This window comes from Protopterus annectens, chromosome 10.part0 (genome assembly GCF_019279795.1).
Source record: "Protopterus annectens isolate FY-2018-M chromosome 10.part0, PAN1.0, whole genome shotgun sequence".
Classification (NCBI taxonomy): Eukaryota; Metazoa; Chordata; order Ceratodontiformes; family Protopteridae; genus Protopterus; species Protopterus annectens.
Genome location: NC_056744.1, coordinates 1,833,879,015 through 1,833,897,631, shown reverse-complemented (window position 1 = coordinate 1,833,897,631; position 18,617 = coordinate 1,833,879,015). Strand labels below are relative to the sequence as shown.

At 38.6% G+C, this 18,617-nt stretch overlaps 1 protein-coding gene across 1 annotated transcript in view; it reads left to right on the top strand.

Moving 5' to 3' along the window:
- The window catches only part of LOC122814517 (BICD family-like cargo adapter 2), a 121,460-nt gene that overhangs the window by 54,326 nt on the left and 48,517 nt on the right, over positions 1-18,617 (top strand). Inside the window, exon 2 of the mRNA XM_044087091.1 lies at positions 8,858-9,296. Coding sequence (XP_043943026.1) covers positions 8,892-9,296 — 405 coding nt within the window. The 5' untranslated portion in view covers positions 8,858-8,891. The remainder of the gene's footprint in view (positions 1-8,857; positions 9,297-18,617) is intronic.

Sequence of the window (18,617 nt, the reverse complement as noted above, 5' to 3'; positions counted from 1 at the left end):
AACATACAGGGAGGACATGCAAACTCCACATAAGCATTGGCCGGAGGTCAGGATCAAACCTTGTACCATGGAGGTGAAGACCTTAACCATTACATCAGCTGTGCCTCCTACATGAATACACACAGTCTATTACATAGCATGGGCAGTCTTTGGGTTATGAACCTGTCCCTGTAGCATGTTCTGTTGATTGGTAATGAGGTTGAGGTGTCTGGAGTGTATGGTGCGGAGGGAATGGGATTTCTTTAGATGTAGCATTTCTAACAGAGCTGGGTCAGACATGGCTTTGTAAGTCAAGCAGAGATTGCCTCTAAGTAGGCAATATGAGACTTTTTTTTTTGTTTAAAGGCTGTGAGGATTTTCTATGAATATGCACAGTTCACTGTCAATGTTTGCGTTGTCAACCTTTTGTGGTCAAAGCTCTTGCTGTCGACATTTTGCTGTGTTGGCCAAGGTAAGTAATCATATTTATTTTTTGTTATTTTATTTTACATTTGTTGACCGGGCTAGTCCAGCTGGATCAATGTCCATTTTCAGTGGAGGACCAGGGAGAAAAGCTCCAAAGGTTAAAACAAGATTAGAGAATACAAACACACAACAAACAAAAGCATTAAGCATAAAGGATAAGAAGATTTTAGTATAAGTAATACACATCTAGGAGTAAAAAAAATATCCATAACACGAAAAAATTCAAGGAAATGATTAAATACTTTCAGTATGGAAATTTGATAGTATCAAAACATAGAGAGAATCATACATTGTCTTGAAAATAAGGTAGACAACATAAAAAACATTTTTTTTATACAATATATATGAGATCAGTTATATCTACAAAGATATGATGTCAGAGGAAGTCAGTCAGGAAGTAAGTCAGGTCAGACATATATATATATATATATATATATATATATATATATATATATATATATCTGTGTGTGTGTGTGTGTGCGTGTGTGTGTGGATTCACTTTATAATCTCAAAATACAGAAACCTCAAATTTCAGTATCTCGAGACTGTAAAGCCAAATATTCACAATATCGAAAGTCCAAAAGCTCAAAATTCAAAATCGCGACTTTTAAATACACCCTCCACCACATAAACAAACATACATACACCTTCCTCCCCACACTACAACAAACCACACACAAACACAACAACACAAATACACACACCTACCCTACACCCCTGTGCCCCCATACCTCCCACTACTTATATATACTAACTCCGAAGTCTCACTAAAAAGACAGACACTAAATCCACCACTACATACTCTATATTCCCCTTGCACAAACACACACCAGATACGTATAAACACCACAACTTACACACTCACATTCTTACCTACCTACCATAACCTACATCTAAAACTTCCCAACACAATGGCAGGCAAACCATATCACACAGCACACCGCACTTTACGAACACAGCAAATCCCAAGTACCACGACACCAAAACTACAAAATTCGACACTTCTAATTCGATCAAGTGCAGTTTCGCTCAACTGCACTTTCGGCATTTTCATCTCGAGATACTGAAATTTGAGATTTCAGTATTTTGAGATAGTAAAGTGCTTATATATAATATTTTATATATATATATATATATATATATATATATATATATATATATATATGAAAACTAAGTAGCTGATACTTAAATCCCTGTTGTAAAAACAGTCTTATTGTATAAAACATAAAGTAAAACATTTGACTGCAACAATGTAAAGAATCTCTGTGGTCTAACAAAAATAAAAACATTCCAACAATACCTTTAAGAACTCAGATACTAAACAAAAGTCCTACAAACTCTGTAGCTAGTCAGTCTTTGGTTGTCAGTAAAATACCAGGACTTCCACTGGTATGAACTCTGTGAAGATAATGCTTTTTCTAGAATCAGTACAATTACCTTTTGTTCTGTCTTCATACTTGAGACTTGTGCAGATTTCCTTGGTTTCACACCCTGTCTCTGACTAATACACATTTTGCTTAATGTTCTGTTATTCATTATTGCTCTCCTTAAAGGGTTAGTCACCCTTGTGCATCAGTGATACATAAAACTCTTAATACAATGCATTAATACGATATATCTTTTACCAACCATACTGATTTTATATATATATATATATGTGTGTGTGTGTGTGTGTGTGTGTGTGTGTGTGTATATAGGTAGATGTGTGTGTGTGTGTGTGTGTGTGTGTGTGTGTGTGTGTGTGTGTGTGTGTGTGTGTGTGTGTGAGTGTGTGTAGATTGTGGCCAAAGAGAGACCCAGCCTATTTACTCAGGTAACAAAAGATTGATTAGAAATTCATTTCCATTTCTTTGCTAGTCGTCACACTCTGGCCCTCACTATATTCACTAGTCTGTAATGTATTTTATCAGGTTACGAAATTACTGAGGTATATGTCACCTGAACAAAGCTGAGATGTCCATTTAGATTTTCCTGTCAATTTTACCAGATGTTTACATTGTAGTGCACTTATATACCATAGAATGCCAATGCACTTTAGTTCTGTAGTGACTTTTTAAGGTGGTTTTGATATGACATTTATATGTCTATTATAATGACTGCAGTATTAGACTTGATAACTGAGCTGCTAGTTAACCAAGTGTAGGAGTGAGCGTCTAATGTCACGGTTTCAATTTCCAATAACATAGGCTTGGATTAGTTCAGCAAACCACTCCTACATCTGGGAGTCACTGTATGTCTAGGAGGCACGAAGACAAGAACTATACTGTCAGGTTTGTCCACCTACTAACTGACCACTTATTTAGTCATCAGCTGTTTGTACTAAATGTGGAAAAGCTGTGTCTCTGAGATATATTTGTCAAATCTTAAAACCCATAATGTGGCATAAACGAGTCAGATATTCTACAGCATAGATTGTGTACGGAAACGATGCGAGTGACAGAGTAGGTTACACACTCATGTATCTGGCCACAGTGACAGGAGACTGTGGTTTTCTACTTCCAAGTTAGGAGTTAAGGTGGGCAGTACATTTCCTGGGCTGCTCTGTGCTGGCGGGTGGTGGGGTGCACTTTTTATATTATGTTTAACCAAAGCCCTTCTGCTCTTCAGTTGAATGGAAGAAGGCAGTTGCTATGACAATTCTACCTGAAAGTTAAGAAAAGTCTGTTATTAATTTAGTCATCTTTTACTTGCTAAAAATATACAAGCATTATGATGTCACTGGGGTAGTGGAACAGAAGACAAAGGAAACAAAAGACAAAAAGTCACTGACTAGTAAACTAAGGGCATCAGGGTCAAGGCCAGAGCAGCGCGAGAACTTCTTCACACACTTGGTGATAAGATCCCTGGAACTGTCACATCTGACTATGAAACTGAATATGGACGGGCTCGCTGTTGGTAGGGAGTAGAAATTCAGATGGAATAATTAGAAGGCCAGCTCAGGACTACTTGACCACTGAGCAGACTTCAAATGACTCCCCTATTTTCCTTTTATGATTTTGTGTGTTTGCTTAATAAATAATTCAAAGGTACTCAGCCTTCAGCCTTGTATGTAGCTGTGCTTATATGAGTGTGATTATTATATAGTAATGCAGTCCCCATTATGTGTTGCTGCCTATGTATATACACCTCGCTTCCATCTCAAGCTACTTAACAGGCTCCTATTTGACACTTCAGATATTAGGAGGCATCAGATGATGTCATACTTGAAATCTAAAATATCCTGCCATTTCCAGAGGTGGTTCCCCATAGATGTTTGATGTTGTCAGACAGCAGAACATCTGCTGTCCGGTTCTTTTGGTATCCTTTATTCTTAGATGGTGTCCATCCCTAACCTCTGAACATCTCATATTGTTCTACAAACAAGTGTAGAATGAATCTGGGACCTCTGTTCTGTGGTCAGATATTCCCATTAGCTAAAACTTTCACTGTAGTTAGAGACTCACATAAACTCACAAAGAAGGCACCCATCAAACTGGCATGTCCTCTGTAGTTTTTATTCTGGAAAGCAGTATCAACCTGCTTAGTCTGTCTCACCAAAACAGGGTCAGACATTTGCTAAATAAGCCTGATGTAATCATTGATTCGCTCTGGGCTCCCTTATGATGTAGATGAAATCCTTCTTTTAGAGAATGCATTTATTATCAGTTTCATTTGCTTGCCACCAAAGTTCTACTGACACATAGTCTCCCCGGACTGTCAACGTCATTCTTTTCTGCCTGTCACTCATTATTCAGACAGACAGATCGCTAATTACAGTGCAGGCAGTTAAAAAATCGTCCTGCCCAGCAATATTCCCCTACCCACAATTCCTGCTCCATTTTTTCCACTATCCCAAAGATGAGCCCCATAAACTCCTTACTGCTACATCGAACCTCTGGAATCAGACTACCCCCTCCTGATCTCACTTATCCTCCCATCCCATATGAGGACAATTGCCCCTCTATCTCAGTCACATAAGTCTGTATCCCCTCAATAACAAGATATTATGGAGTTTTGCTGTTCCTTCTAACTATCTTACAGCTCTCCCTGCATTTGCATGGTTTGACCCGGCATAGCTTTATTTCAGGCTTTGAATACCCCTTTCTTCCTCTGTGCAGTGCCTTATTACTGTTTTGCAGGTATATGCCATACCTCTTTTTTTCTTTTCTGCGTTGCTCACTATAGCCTGTTCAATATATTATATTGTGTGCATTTTGTCTTTTAGTGATATGTAACATTTGTAAAAGTGTCTCATATACCCTGTTCAATTTATTATATTGTGTGCATTTTGTCTTTTAGCGATATGTAACATTTGTAAAAGTGTCTCATATACCCTGTTCAATTTATTATATTGTGTGCATTTTGCCTTTTAGTGATATGTAACATTTGTAAAAGTGTCTCATATACCCTGTTCAGTTTATTATATTGTGTGCATTTTGTCTTTTAGTGATATGTAACATTTGTAAAAGTGTCTCATATACCCTGTTCAATATATTATATTGTGTACATGTTGTCTTTTAGCGATATGTAACATTTGTAAAAGTGTCTCATATACCCTGTTCAGTTTATTATATTGTGTGCATTTTGTCTTTTAGCGATATGTAACATTTGTAAAAGTGTCTCATATACCTTGTTCAATATATTATATTGTGTGCATTTTGTCTTTTAGCGATATGTAACATTTGTAAAAGTGTCTCATATACCCTGTTCAATATATTATATTGTGTGCATTTTGTCTTTTAGCGATATGTAACATTTGTAAAAGTGTCTCATATACCCTGTTCAATTTATTATATTGTGTGCATTTTGTCTTTTAGTGATATGTAACATTTGTAAAAGTGTCTCATATACCCTGTTCAGTTTATTATATTGTGTGCATTTTGTCTTTTAGTGATATGTAACATTTGTAAAAGTGTCTCATATACCCTGTTCAATATATTATATTGTGTGCATTTTGTCTTTTAGTGATATGTAACATTTGTAAAAGTGTCTCATATACCCTGTTCAATATATTATATTGTGTGCATGTTGTCTTTTAGCGATATGTAACATTTGTAAAAGTGTCTCGTATACCCTGTTCAGTTTATTATATTGTGTGCATTTTGTCTTTTAGCGATATGTAACATTTGTAAAAGTGTCTCATATACCCTGTTCAATATATTATATTGTGTGCATTTTGTCTTTTAATGATATGTAACATTTGTAAAAGTGTCTGATATACCCTGTTCAATTTATTATATTGTGTGCATTTTGTCTTTTAGTGATATGTAACATTTGTAAAAGTGTCTCATATACCCTGTTCAATATATTATATTGTGTGCATTTTGTCTTTTAGTGATATGTAACATTTGTAAAAGTGTCTCATATACCCTGTTCAATTTATTATATTGTGTGCATTTTGTCTTTTAGTGATATGTAACATTTGTAAAAGTGTCTCATATACCCTGTTCAATATATTATATTGTGTGCATTTTGTCTTTTAGCGATATGTAACATTTGTAAAAGTGTCTCATATACCCTGTTCAATATATTATATTGTGTGCATTTTGTCTTTTAGCGATATGTAACATTTGTAAAAGTGTCTCATATACCCTGTTCAATTTATTATATTGTGTGCATTTTGTCTTTTAGTGATATGTAACATTTGTAAAAGTGTCTCATATACCCTGTTCAGTTTATTATATTGTGTGCATTTTGTCTTTTAGTGATATGTAACATTTGTAAAAGTGTCTCATATACCCTGTTCAATATATTATATTGTGTGCATTTTGTCTTTTAGCGATATGTAACATTTGTAAAAGTGTCTCATATACCCTGTTCAATTTATTATATTGTGTGCATTTTGTCTTTTAGTGATATGTAACATTTGTAAAAGTGTCACATATACCCTGTTCAGTTTATTATATTGTGTGCATTTTGTCTTTTAGTGATATGTAACATTTGTAAAAGTGTCTCATACTATTTTCTAATCGCTAGTCAATAAATAAAAAAATGTTTTCTGAGCAACTGGATATTCTGTTTTATGAGTAAATAATTTTTCTAAGCAATATGTAACCTTATAAAATTCCAAGAATAAATCTTGTAGTTTCATTAGCTGTGAGAGGACCATCACATAATTTGTTAAATATGGATATATGTGCAGTTCTGTATAATTTTTCTGTATAATTTCTTATATTAAGAAGCTTACATGTACCTACTTTATAAGTGCAGTTATCATAATCTACAGCAACGTATCACTTACTAAACTAACGTTTGACAAAGTATGAATTAAAATATTATAGTTAATGGTTCTTCTGTTTACTGTATAAAACAAAATAAAAGTTATTTTATGTTATGATAGAATATTCACTGTATACCATTTCTGAGAAAGGCTGGATCTACACATCTGATTATTGGGCTGAAAAAAAATTACATGAAAGGTGAAATAATGTTTAACTGTAAGTCAAGCTTTACTCCCTTCCTTGCATTAAATATATTACAGGCCCCTGATAGCTATGATATTAGAATTTATGCTGCACTTGACATATCAGAGTAATGTAGAATTCCTGTCACCTGTGGCTCTCTGACTTTATCAATGCAATTCTACTGAACATAAGGATGCTGGGCCTGCTGGCTAACTGCATTATGGAGCCCTGAGTCAGCTATTGCTGATTAAGGACTGGGCACCTCTCTCTTCTAGCCCTTTGTACCACAGTTTGGATCCTGCATCTTATTGGTCTTATTCAGAGTTTTGGTTCTCAGTCAAATGCTTTTCAGCAAACCACTGACTGCAGCATGGAGCTTGCTGGCATGAAAGATAGGAAAGGGATGATAAATAGATGAGAGAAGTAGTAGGACATAAGGGGATACATCTGATCAGTAAGCATTTATTCAAGTTCACCACATGCACTGAAATAAAGCAAGAAGTGATGAGTACCATCTGCTGTGATGTATGTCAAGACAGCTCTGTATGTGACACAGACACACACACACACACACACACACACACTGACACACACACACACACACACACACACACACACACACACACACACACATAAGGGGATACATCTGATTAGTAAGCATTTATTCAGTTTCACCACATGCACTGAAATAAAGCAAGAAGTGATGAGTACCATCTGCTGTGATGTATGTCAAGACAGCTCTGTATGTGAGACAGACACACACACACACACACGCACACACATGCGCATGCGCACACGCACGTGCACACACACAACCACTCACATGCACACACACAACCACTCACACGCACACACACACACACACACACACACACACACACACACACACACACAAACACTCAACACTCACACACTCAGACACACACACACACTCACACACATACACACACACACACACACACCCACACACACCCACAGACACACACACACACACACACACACATACACACACACACACACACACACACACACACACACACACACACACACACACATATACACACATACGTGCATGCCCTCAGAAATAAAAAGATGCAGTCCAGCACACATACATAAGACAAATAAACAGTCACACATTGACTCACAGAAACTCACACGTAAGAGCAGATACTCACAAATGCATGCACATGCAGACATATGTGCACATACTCAGACATGCACATGCACACAGGGATATGCATCACACACACACACATAAAAAATGCATTCTCAGACTGTTTGTTTTTGTGGTAGAACAGCCACGTCTGTGTGGAACATATTTGTATGGTGGTTCTCACAACATCACCTTTCTAGCTGTGAAGAGCCAGAAACATTAGATAATGGCCATAGGTAGGACCTAGACTGCTTTATCCAAAACTCTGGTTATTCTAATGTGACATATGCCCTTCCTGTTTCAAGATGTCCAGTACCTTGATATGGCATGCTGCCAGAGTCCTTCAGGAAACTGCTTTGTTTTTGACTATCACATTATCTCTCCAACTGAAGTTCATGACAGAGTAGTGCACTCCATGTAAACAGGTAATCTAGTGCATAGACAGTTACCTTTTTTGAGCCTGTGAATATTTTTATATTTCATACATTACCAGTCACATCACTCAAGTCTTTAGATGTCCTGACATGCTAAATATTCCTTATCTAGTCATAACTTCCCAGCTTTAGCATGTCCTTTACAGTGCAAACCTATTTTCAGTTACTCTCACAGGCAATCCAAGCCAAACAAATGAAAGTCACCCAACTTGCATGAGGCCAAACTCTGGCTCACTACGTCTCACTAGCACTTAGAATCCATTGTGGTAACATTCCAAGTTAGAGCCAGAAGTCCCTACTCTCCCTTCAGCTCATGTGTAGCGAAGAATTGATGTTATTTTAGACATGAGCACTCGTGTGCTGTGAAAGTGAGATGTTATTTTATAAACATGCAAACCTGATGCCACAATGTTGTGTTTCAGGGCGACTTTATCCGACGAGGAATGACTCTTTGGTATGCAGCATGTGCTCAGGAATAAAGAGAGCCAAGAAGAGGAAAACGAGCAAAGTGACAGAGAAAAGAACCAAAGGACAATGTCCTCAATATCTACTGAGTACCAGAAGCCTGAGGAGTTCCAGTGCATAGCAAAGTCCAGACGAGAAAGCTTCTTCAAATCTGGTGTCATGTCACCTAGCATAGAGGAACACTTCTATCCATTCGTTCTGGAGAGGCAGGAATCCTATGTAGGAGACACGTCCGCAGCTGTGGAGGAAGAAGAAGAAGACCTGACTCTGGTGCTTCATCGCAAGCAGAGGGACTTGCACCTGGCAGCAGAACTGGGCAAGGCACTGCTGGAGCGAAATGAGGAGCTGAGTCGCAGGTACGATGCACTACAGCAGGAGTTCGTGGAGAAAATAGAGGTATGAGTTCACTTGTCAGCCACTAGGAGAAACTGTTGTTAGACAGTTAGCATCATGGTTTTCAGATATTGTCTTTAGTACTGTGGTAATGAAAAAAATACTGATTTTGTTTTATTGGTTTGTTGTCTACCCCATACTATCTCTGCAACATTCATCTGCTTACTTGTTGCAGAGTTTGTATTCAAGTGCTTGTCCTGCAGCCACAAGTTCTCAAATGATAACGCAGGGAAAACCTGCAGAATGTATATTAGTTTTCAGCCAGCAGCAATACTGAAAGAAGGACTGCAAACGTATAACAAGATGGTGATAACCGTAAACTGAGACAGGATGGGAAGTGATAATAATCTAATGGGCACATGGTAAAGCTGGAAACAGAGCTGTAACACTGTCACCCGATGGTACCAGACCCTTTGCTGTGCTATTTAATAATGGTACTAACAGGATTTCAGGGATATGATGCAGCTTTTGTTCCACAGAAAATGGCAGTATATTGAAAAAGCACACGTTCGTCTTCCAGAGTGATCAGAGATGTATATGCATTATGGGTAATAAGTATTCTTAAAGGTACAAGCACACGTACACATATATGCCAATATACATTGCAAAGGCTATACTAAGGACTGCTATCATTACATGAACAGTAGTATTAGCAGGGCATGAATAGATAAATAAAAACAAAACATTCATTCATTCATTCAGGGAACATTCATTATAAAAAAGGAAGATACAAGGTGTTTCTGAGTAAATGTCGCATCTTAGGCAGAAAGGAGAACAACTAGCAGTTACAGCAGTAGGGCAACTGAACAAAGTGGGAATAACAGACACAGGGACTTATAGCAAAAAGAACTGGGATACAGTAGTACTAGGACACAAAATCCTCTGAAAATGGCAAGAGTAGTTGTTGACGTGACAGAAGAGAATGTTTACAATATCTGCATTTACTTATAGATAGCCATCATTAAAAAGAGATTATTTAAAAAACCAAATAGCGTCAACGTCCCACTAGAGAAACAGTAAATCAGCAAGCCAGTGTCGTGCAGGAACGCTTAAGCTTGTATGCGATACAAACGTTAATGTCCAGCGTTATTAATAAAGAAAGTTCCTGGATGTTTAAATTTATGTGCTGCTGCTATCATTTTATCACTTGATTTCGCTGGACATTAACGTTTCTATCGCATACAAGCTTAAGCGTTCCTGCATGAGACTGGCTTGCTGAAAAAGAGATTATTGTTTATTTTGTTGTCTATTTTTATTGGGTTGGCCTGGGTCATGGATGAAAAAGTTGTTGGACTTGTCTAATTATCCATTTAACGAATAAATATATAACAGATATAAGTAAATGAAGGATCAGATGTTATATTATAGACTATATAACAGATATAAGTAAATGAAGGATCAGATGTTATATTATAGACTATGATGAAGAGGAGGAAAAGTAAGAACGGGAGGAAGAGAACAATGGGAGATGGTAAACACTTGCTTTCAGGCAATTGGGGGTAGCTGATCAACAGACTCTGTCTAGATCTCCCCAGGAAGGATAAAGTAATTAATGAAATGTTAAGACAACGGACAGACACAAAAACAGTGCCAATAATGGGAGAGTCCAATCTGCCTGAACCAGACAAGGAGTATCACAGCATTCAGGCTCAATAACAGTGACTGATCAGGAAGGCTGAAGACATCAGGCAGAGGAAGACACAAATGAAGTGGAACATGCACAATGGTGTGCTGTGCAAGGCAGAACAGTCAGAAGCTCCCCTCATGGTACATGCACGATGGTGTGCTGTGCAGAGCAGAACAGTCAGAAGCTCCCCTCATGGTACATGCACGATGGTGTGCTGTGTAGAGCAGAACAGTCAGAAGCTCCCCTCATGGTACATGCACGATGGTGTGCTGTGTAGAGCAGAACAGTCAGAAGCTCCCCTCATGGTACATGCACGATGGTGTGCTGTGTAGAGCAGAACAGTCAGAAGCTCCCCTCATGGAACATGCACAATGGTGTGCTGTGTAGAGCAGAACAGTCAGAAGCTCCCCTCATGGAACATGCACAATGGTGTGCTGTGTAGAGCAGAACAGTCAGAAGCTCCCCTCATGGTACATACACGATGCTGTGCTGTGTAGAGCAGAACAGTCAGAAGCTCCTCTCATGGTACATGCACGATGGTGTGCTGTGTAGAGCAGAACAGTCAGAAGCTCCCCTCATGGAACATGCACAATGGTGTGCTGTGTAGAGCAGAACAGTCAGAAGCTCCCCTCATGGTACATGCATGATGGTGTGCTGTGTAGAGCAGAACAGTCAGAAGCTCCCCTCATGGTACATGCACGATGGTGTGCTGTGTAGAGCAGAACAGTCAGAAGCTCCCCTCATGGAGCATGCATGATGGTGTGCTGTGCAGGGCAGAACAGTCAGAAGCTCCTCTCATGGTACATGTACAATGGTGTGCTGTGCAGGGCAGAACAATCAGAAGCTCTCCCTCATAGCAGGTAACTGTGTCACTGCGTGGATTATATTAAAGCAAGGGCTGTGAAAACAGGAAGCAGGACACCAGGAGAGAAGACAACTGAAGCACATCAGTAGAAGTGAGGGAAACAGTGGAAGACAAAGGGAATGAAGGCTATAAGGCAAGCAATAAAAAGAGCAGTATGGAAAAGTATGTGGGGTGGCGTGATAAAAGAAAAAGCTAAAAGTAAGAAAATATCGCTGTGACTAAATGAAGCGGTCAATAGAAGACGTGAAAGTGAATGAAACGTACATAGACAAAAGAAAAGGAAAGGGAATGAAATGTACACAGACAAAAGAAAAGGAAAGGGAATGAAACGTACACAGACAAAAGAAAGGAAAGGAAATGAAATGTACACAGACAAAAGAAAAGGAAAGGGAATGAAACGTACACAGACAAAAGAAATGAAATGGAATGAAACGTACACAGACAAAAGAAAAGGAAAGGGAATAAAACGTACACAGACAAAAGAAAGGAAAGGGAATGAAACGTACACAGACAAAAGAAAAGGAAAGGGAATGAAACGTACACAGACAAAAGAAAGGAAAGGGAATGAAACGTACACAGACAAAAGAAAGGAAAGGGAATGAAACGTACACAGACAAAAGAAAAAGAAAATGAATGAAACGTACACAGACAAAAGAAAGGAAAGTGAATGAAACGTACACAGACAAAAGAAAAGGAAAGGGAATGAAATGTACACAGACAAAAGAAAAGGAAAGGGAATGAAACGTACACAGACAAAAGAAAAGGAAAGGGAATGACACGTACACAGACAAAAGAAAGGAAAGGGAATGAAACGTACACAGACAAAAGAAAGGAAAGGGAATGAAACGTACACAGACAAAAGAAAGGAAAGGGAATGAAACATACACAGACAAAAGAAAGGAAAGGGAATGAAACATACACAGACAAAAGAAAAGGAAAGGGAATGAAACGTACACAGACAAAAGAAAGGAAAGGGAATGAAATGTACACAGACAAAAGAAAAGGAAAGGGAATGAAACGTACACAGACAAAAGAAAGGAAAAGGAATGAAATGTACACAGACAAAAGAAAGGAAAGGGAATGAAACGTACACAGACAAAAGGAAAGGGAATGAAACGTACACAGACAAAAGAAAGGAAAGGGAATGAAACGTACACAGACAAAAGAAAGGAAAGGGAATGAAACATACACAGACAAAAGAAAAGGAAAGGGAATGAAACGTACACAGACAAAAGAAAGGAAAGGGAATGAAACGTACACAGACAAAAGAAAGGAAAGGGAATGAAATGTACACAGACAAAAGAAATGAAAGGGAATGAAACATACACAGACAAAAAGGAAAGGGAATGAAACGTACACAGACAAAAGAAAGGAAAGGGAATGAAGCGTACACAGACAAAAGAAAGGAAAGGGAATGAAACATACACAGACAAAAGAAAAGGAAAGGGAATGAAACGTACACAGACAAAAGAAAGGAAAGGGAATGAAACGTACACAGACAAAAGAAAGGAAAGGGAATGAAACATACACAGACAAAAGAAAAGGAAAGGGAATGAAACGTACACAGACAAAAGAAAGGAAAGGGAATGAAACGTACACAGACAAAAGAAAGGAAAGGGAATGAAACGTACACAGACAAAAGAAAGGAAAGGGAATGAAATGTACACAGACAAAAGAAAGGAAAGGGAATGAAATGTACACAGACAAAAGAAAAGGAAAGGGAATGAAACGTACACAGACAAAAGAAAGGAAATGGAATGAAATGTACACAGACAAAAGAAAAGGAAAGGGAATGAAACGTACACAGACAAAAGAAAGGAAAGGGAATGAAACGTACACAGACAAAAGAAAGGAAAGGGAATGAAACGTACACAGACAAAAGAAAGGAAAGGGAATGAAACGTACACAGACAAAAGAAAGGAAAGGGAATGAAACATATACAGACAAAAGAAAGGAAAGGGAATGAAATGTACACAGACAAAAGAAAAGGAAAGGGAATGAAACATATACAGACAAAAGAAAGGAAAGTGAATGAAATGTACACAGACAAAAGAAAGGAAAGGGAATGAAACATATACAGACAAAAGAAAGGAAAGGGAATGAAATGTACACAGACAAAAGAAAAGGAAAGGGAATGAAACGTACACAGACAAAAGAAAGGAAAGGGAATGAAATGTACACAGACAAAAGAAAGGAAAGGGAATGAAACGTACACAGACAAAAGAAAGGAAAGGGAATGAAACGTACACAGACAAAAGAAAGGAAAGGGAATGAAACGTACACAGACAAAAGAAAGGAAAGGGAATGAAATGTACACAGACAAAAGAAAGGAAAGGGAATGAAATGTACACAGACAAAAGAAAAGGAAAGGGAATGAAACGTACACAGACAAAAGAAAGGAAATGGAATGAAACGTACACAGACAAAAGAAAGGAAATGGAATGAAACGTACACAGACAAAAGAAAAGGAAAGGGAATGAAACGTACACAGACAAAAGAAAGGAAAGGGAATGAAATGTACACAGGCAAAAGAAAGGAAAGGGAATGAAACGTACACAGACAAAAGAAAGGAAAGGGAATGAAACGTACACAGACAAAAGAAAGGAAAGGGAATGAAACATATACAGACAAAAGAAAGGAAAGGGAATGAAATGTACACAGACAAAAGAAAAGGAAAGGGAATGAAACGTACACAGACAAAAGAAAGGAAAGGGAATGAAACGTACACAGACAAAAGAAAGGAAAGGGAATGAAACATATACAGACAAAAGAAAGGAAAGGGAATGAAATGTACACAGACAAAAGAAAAGGAAAGGGAATGAAACATATACAGACAAAAGAAAGGAAAGGGAATGAAACATATACAGACAAAAGAAAGGAAAGGGAATGAAATGTACACAGACAAAAGAAAAGGAAAGGGAATGAAACATATACAGACAAAAGAAAGGAAAGTGAATGAAATGTACACAAACAAAAGAAAGGAAAGGGAATGAAATGTACACAGACAAAAGAAAGGAAAGGGAATGAAACGTACACAGACAAAAGAAAGGAAAGGGAATGAAATGTACACAGACAAAAGAAAGGAAAGGGAATGAAACGTACACAGACAAAAGAAAGGAAAGGGAATGAAATGTACACAGACAAAAGAAAAGAAAGGGTATGAAACGTACACAGACAAAAGAAAGGAAAGGGAATGAAACGTACACAGACAAAAGAAAAGGAAAGGGAATGAAACGTACACAGACAAAAGAAAGGAAAGGGAATGAAACGTACACAGACAAAAGAAAAGGAAAGGGAATGAAACGTACACAGACAAAAGAAAGGAAAGGGAATGAAACGTACACAGACAAAAGAAAGGAAAGGGAATGAAACATACACAGACAAAAGAAAGGAAAGGGAATGAAATGTACACAGACAAAGGAAAAGGAAAGGGAATGAAACGTACACAGACAAAAGAAAGGAAAGGGAATGAAACGTACACAGACAAAAGAAAGGAAAGGGAATGAAATGTACACAGACAAAAGAAAAGGAAAGGGAATGAAACGTACACAGACAAAAGAAAAGGAAAGTGAATAAAACATACACAGACAAAAAGAAAGGAAAGGGAATGAAACGTACACAGACAAAAGAAAAGGAAAGGGAATGAAACGTACACAGACAAAAGAAAAGGAAAGGGAATGAAACATACACAGACAAAAGAAAAGGAAAGGGAATGAAATGTACACAGACAAAAGAAAAGGAAAGGGAATGAAACATACATATACAAAAGAAAAGGAAAGGGAATGAAACGTACACAGACAAAAGAAAGGAAAGGGAATGAAATGTACACAGACAAAAGAAAAGGAAAGGGAATGAAACATACACAGACAAAAGAAAAGGAAAGGGAATGAAACGTACACAGACAAAAGAAAAGGAAAGGGAATGAAACATACACAGACAAAAGAAAAGGAAAGGGAATGAAACGTAAACAGACAAAAGAAAAGGAAAGGCAGCCGCCAGAAGGCCATGGGAGGAAGGAAGAAAGAAAGTGACTAGAGAAGTTAAAAAGCCAAAGCAGGACTGGGAAGGAGAACTGACAAATGAAATTAGACAGAGAAATAAGACCATTGCGTACTTGAATTTGCGAGAGGAAACAAAGTTAGGACTGGAAAAAAAATATTGAAAGAAGGAAGGTGTTGTAAGGAGGCAATGCAGCACTTACAGCTTATTTTAAAATCTGTGCATCATTTTCCACAAAATAGAAGAGAACAGTTCCAGCAGGGAGTGTCTGACTGAGCCAAAGTTGGCCCATTTTCAGCGGATGCCCGAGGAGAAAAGCTCCACCATTACAACAAATTACAATGCCACAAACAACACAAACATAGAACAAATCATAAGCTGTGTCAGAATATGGATTAGATACATTTTTATCACAAAGATTCGTGCAGTACATAAGTAAGTAGAAAGGAAGTAATGAGGAAGGTATAGAATTAGTGTAGATAACTTTGTTAATGTTAGGAAAAGGGGGAACGAGCTAAGGGCAGAAGAAAGGAAGAGAGACAATATGGGTAGAAGCACACAAGTGAAAGTATAAGCAGGAAGAAAGGAGGGCGGTAAAGAAAGTGTTATGGGAGTGAGACTTCATGGGGATTTACTCAGCTTTGTGCAAGAACAGAGCCAGTTGTTAGGTGTTCTCTTAGTAGTTTGTTGAATATAGGGCTGATATTAGTGTTGATAATGTGAAGTTGTGAAGCAATGTTACAGATTCTCTTTTTGTGCAGCTATTACACAACACAAAGGAAAACTGCAAGTTAACTATAATATTATTACAAAGAACTGCAGTCTAAAATCACACACGTGAGCAAACAGAACATTAGCTTCAACAGGCATGTTGTGTGCATGTGCGTGTGTGCATGTGTGTGTGTGTGTGTGTGTGTGTGTGTGTGTGTGTGTGTGTGTTTTGTATGCATGAGTATGTGTTCGTGTGTGTGTGTGTGTGTGTGTGTGTGTGTGTGTGTGTGTGTGTGTTTGCACATCTGTGTGTTTGCATGACTGTGTCTGTCCCTCTGTTAGAAATCTTTCTTGTATAACTGATTTTATGCCTGGAATAAGACTCCCATTAGATTTTTACCACACATACACACACGCACACACACACACACACACACACACAAACACATGTGCACACACACACACACGCACACACACATGCACACATTCACACACACACACAGACACACACACACACACACACACACACGCACACACACGTGCACGCAGAGACAGACACAGATACACACACACATATACACATGTGCGCACACTCACACGAACACACACACATACACACATGCGCACATACATGCACACACACACATACAAGAGTACAGACAGACACACACACACACGCGCACGCACATGCGTGTGCATGCACACATGCACACAAACATAGACACACACACACAAGCGCACAGACAGACACACATGCACACACACACACACACACACACACACATACACAAGCAAGTGCAAAGACAGACACACATAAAGAAAGACACACAGACACACACAAACACAAACACACACGTGGGTGCATAGACACACACACACACATATAAACGCACACGCGCGTGCATAGACACACACACACACACTCATACGCATGCATGCACAGACATGCACACACACACACACACACACACACATACATAAACACAGAAACACACATACACATGCACACGTGCACAGACACACACACACACACATACACACATGCGCACACACACACACACGTGTGTGCATGAGCACAGGGAGACACACACACATGGACACATGCACACATATACACAAACACACACTTAGACTGCTGCTAAGCTGCCTCAGTGGTGTAAAACCTCATTTTCGACCCAAACGATCCCTGCTTGATTTAGCATCTCAGGTTCTGACAGAACAGGTGAGGGGGTGGTAACAGAGACTCACCTGCCTTGGGGTGGGATTAATAGTATGATGGAAGTTTCATCACATGTGAGCAAAGGTTTCCAGATGTTAAAAAATATGTCTTTAATCAGTGATGTGGGTTTGGGCTTACCAAGCCAGTAACAACAGCCTTTGTATCAATGGCTGGGTCACTCATGCATGTAGATGGAGTAATAGCACCTTACAATAATGCAATCGACCATGTTAGCCACCAAAGGGTGGAGTTAAAGCCTAAATTAGAAGTGATTTGCTTGTTTGCAGTGCAAGATGTGAGCAAACAAAATACCTAAATGGCTGCCTGGATGGTGGTCCTCTGTGGTCTGCTCTCACCTGTACATTGGGGGTTTGCTCCCCAATGTGAGGACAAGGGGGTAATAGTCAAGAGGCATGTAGGGAAAAATTGCTGTGGAAAAAATAAAACAGGAGTTTAGAATGCAACTGTGTCCTCTGTCACTGCAGGAACGTGATCCGTGGTTTTATTATGTGGGGATCACAGTCGTTACAAGAAAATGAACACACTATGTGGATGATTCATTCTTTATGTATAAATGGATCAAGACCAAAACATGAACATGAACAAGACTTGCTGGAGTGAGGGGTCCCTAACAAGACTTGCTGGAGTGAGGGGTTCCTAACAAGACTTGCTGGAGTAAGGTGTTCCTAACAAGACTTGCTGGAGTGAGGGGTTTCTAACAAGACTTGCTGGAGTGAGGGGTTCCTAACAAGACTTGCTGGAGTGAGGGGTTTCTAACAAGACTTGCTGGAGTGAGGGGTTCCTAACAAGACTTGCTGGAATAAGGGGTTCCTAACAAGACTTGTTGGAGTGAGGGGTTCCTAACAAGACTTGCTGGAGTGAGGGGTTTCTAACAAGACTTGC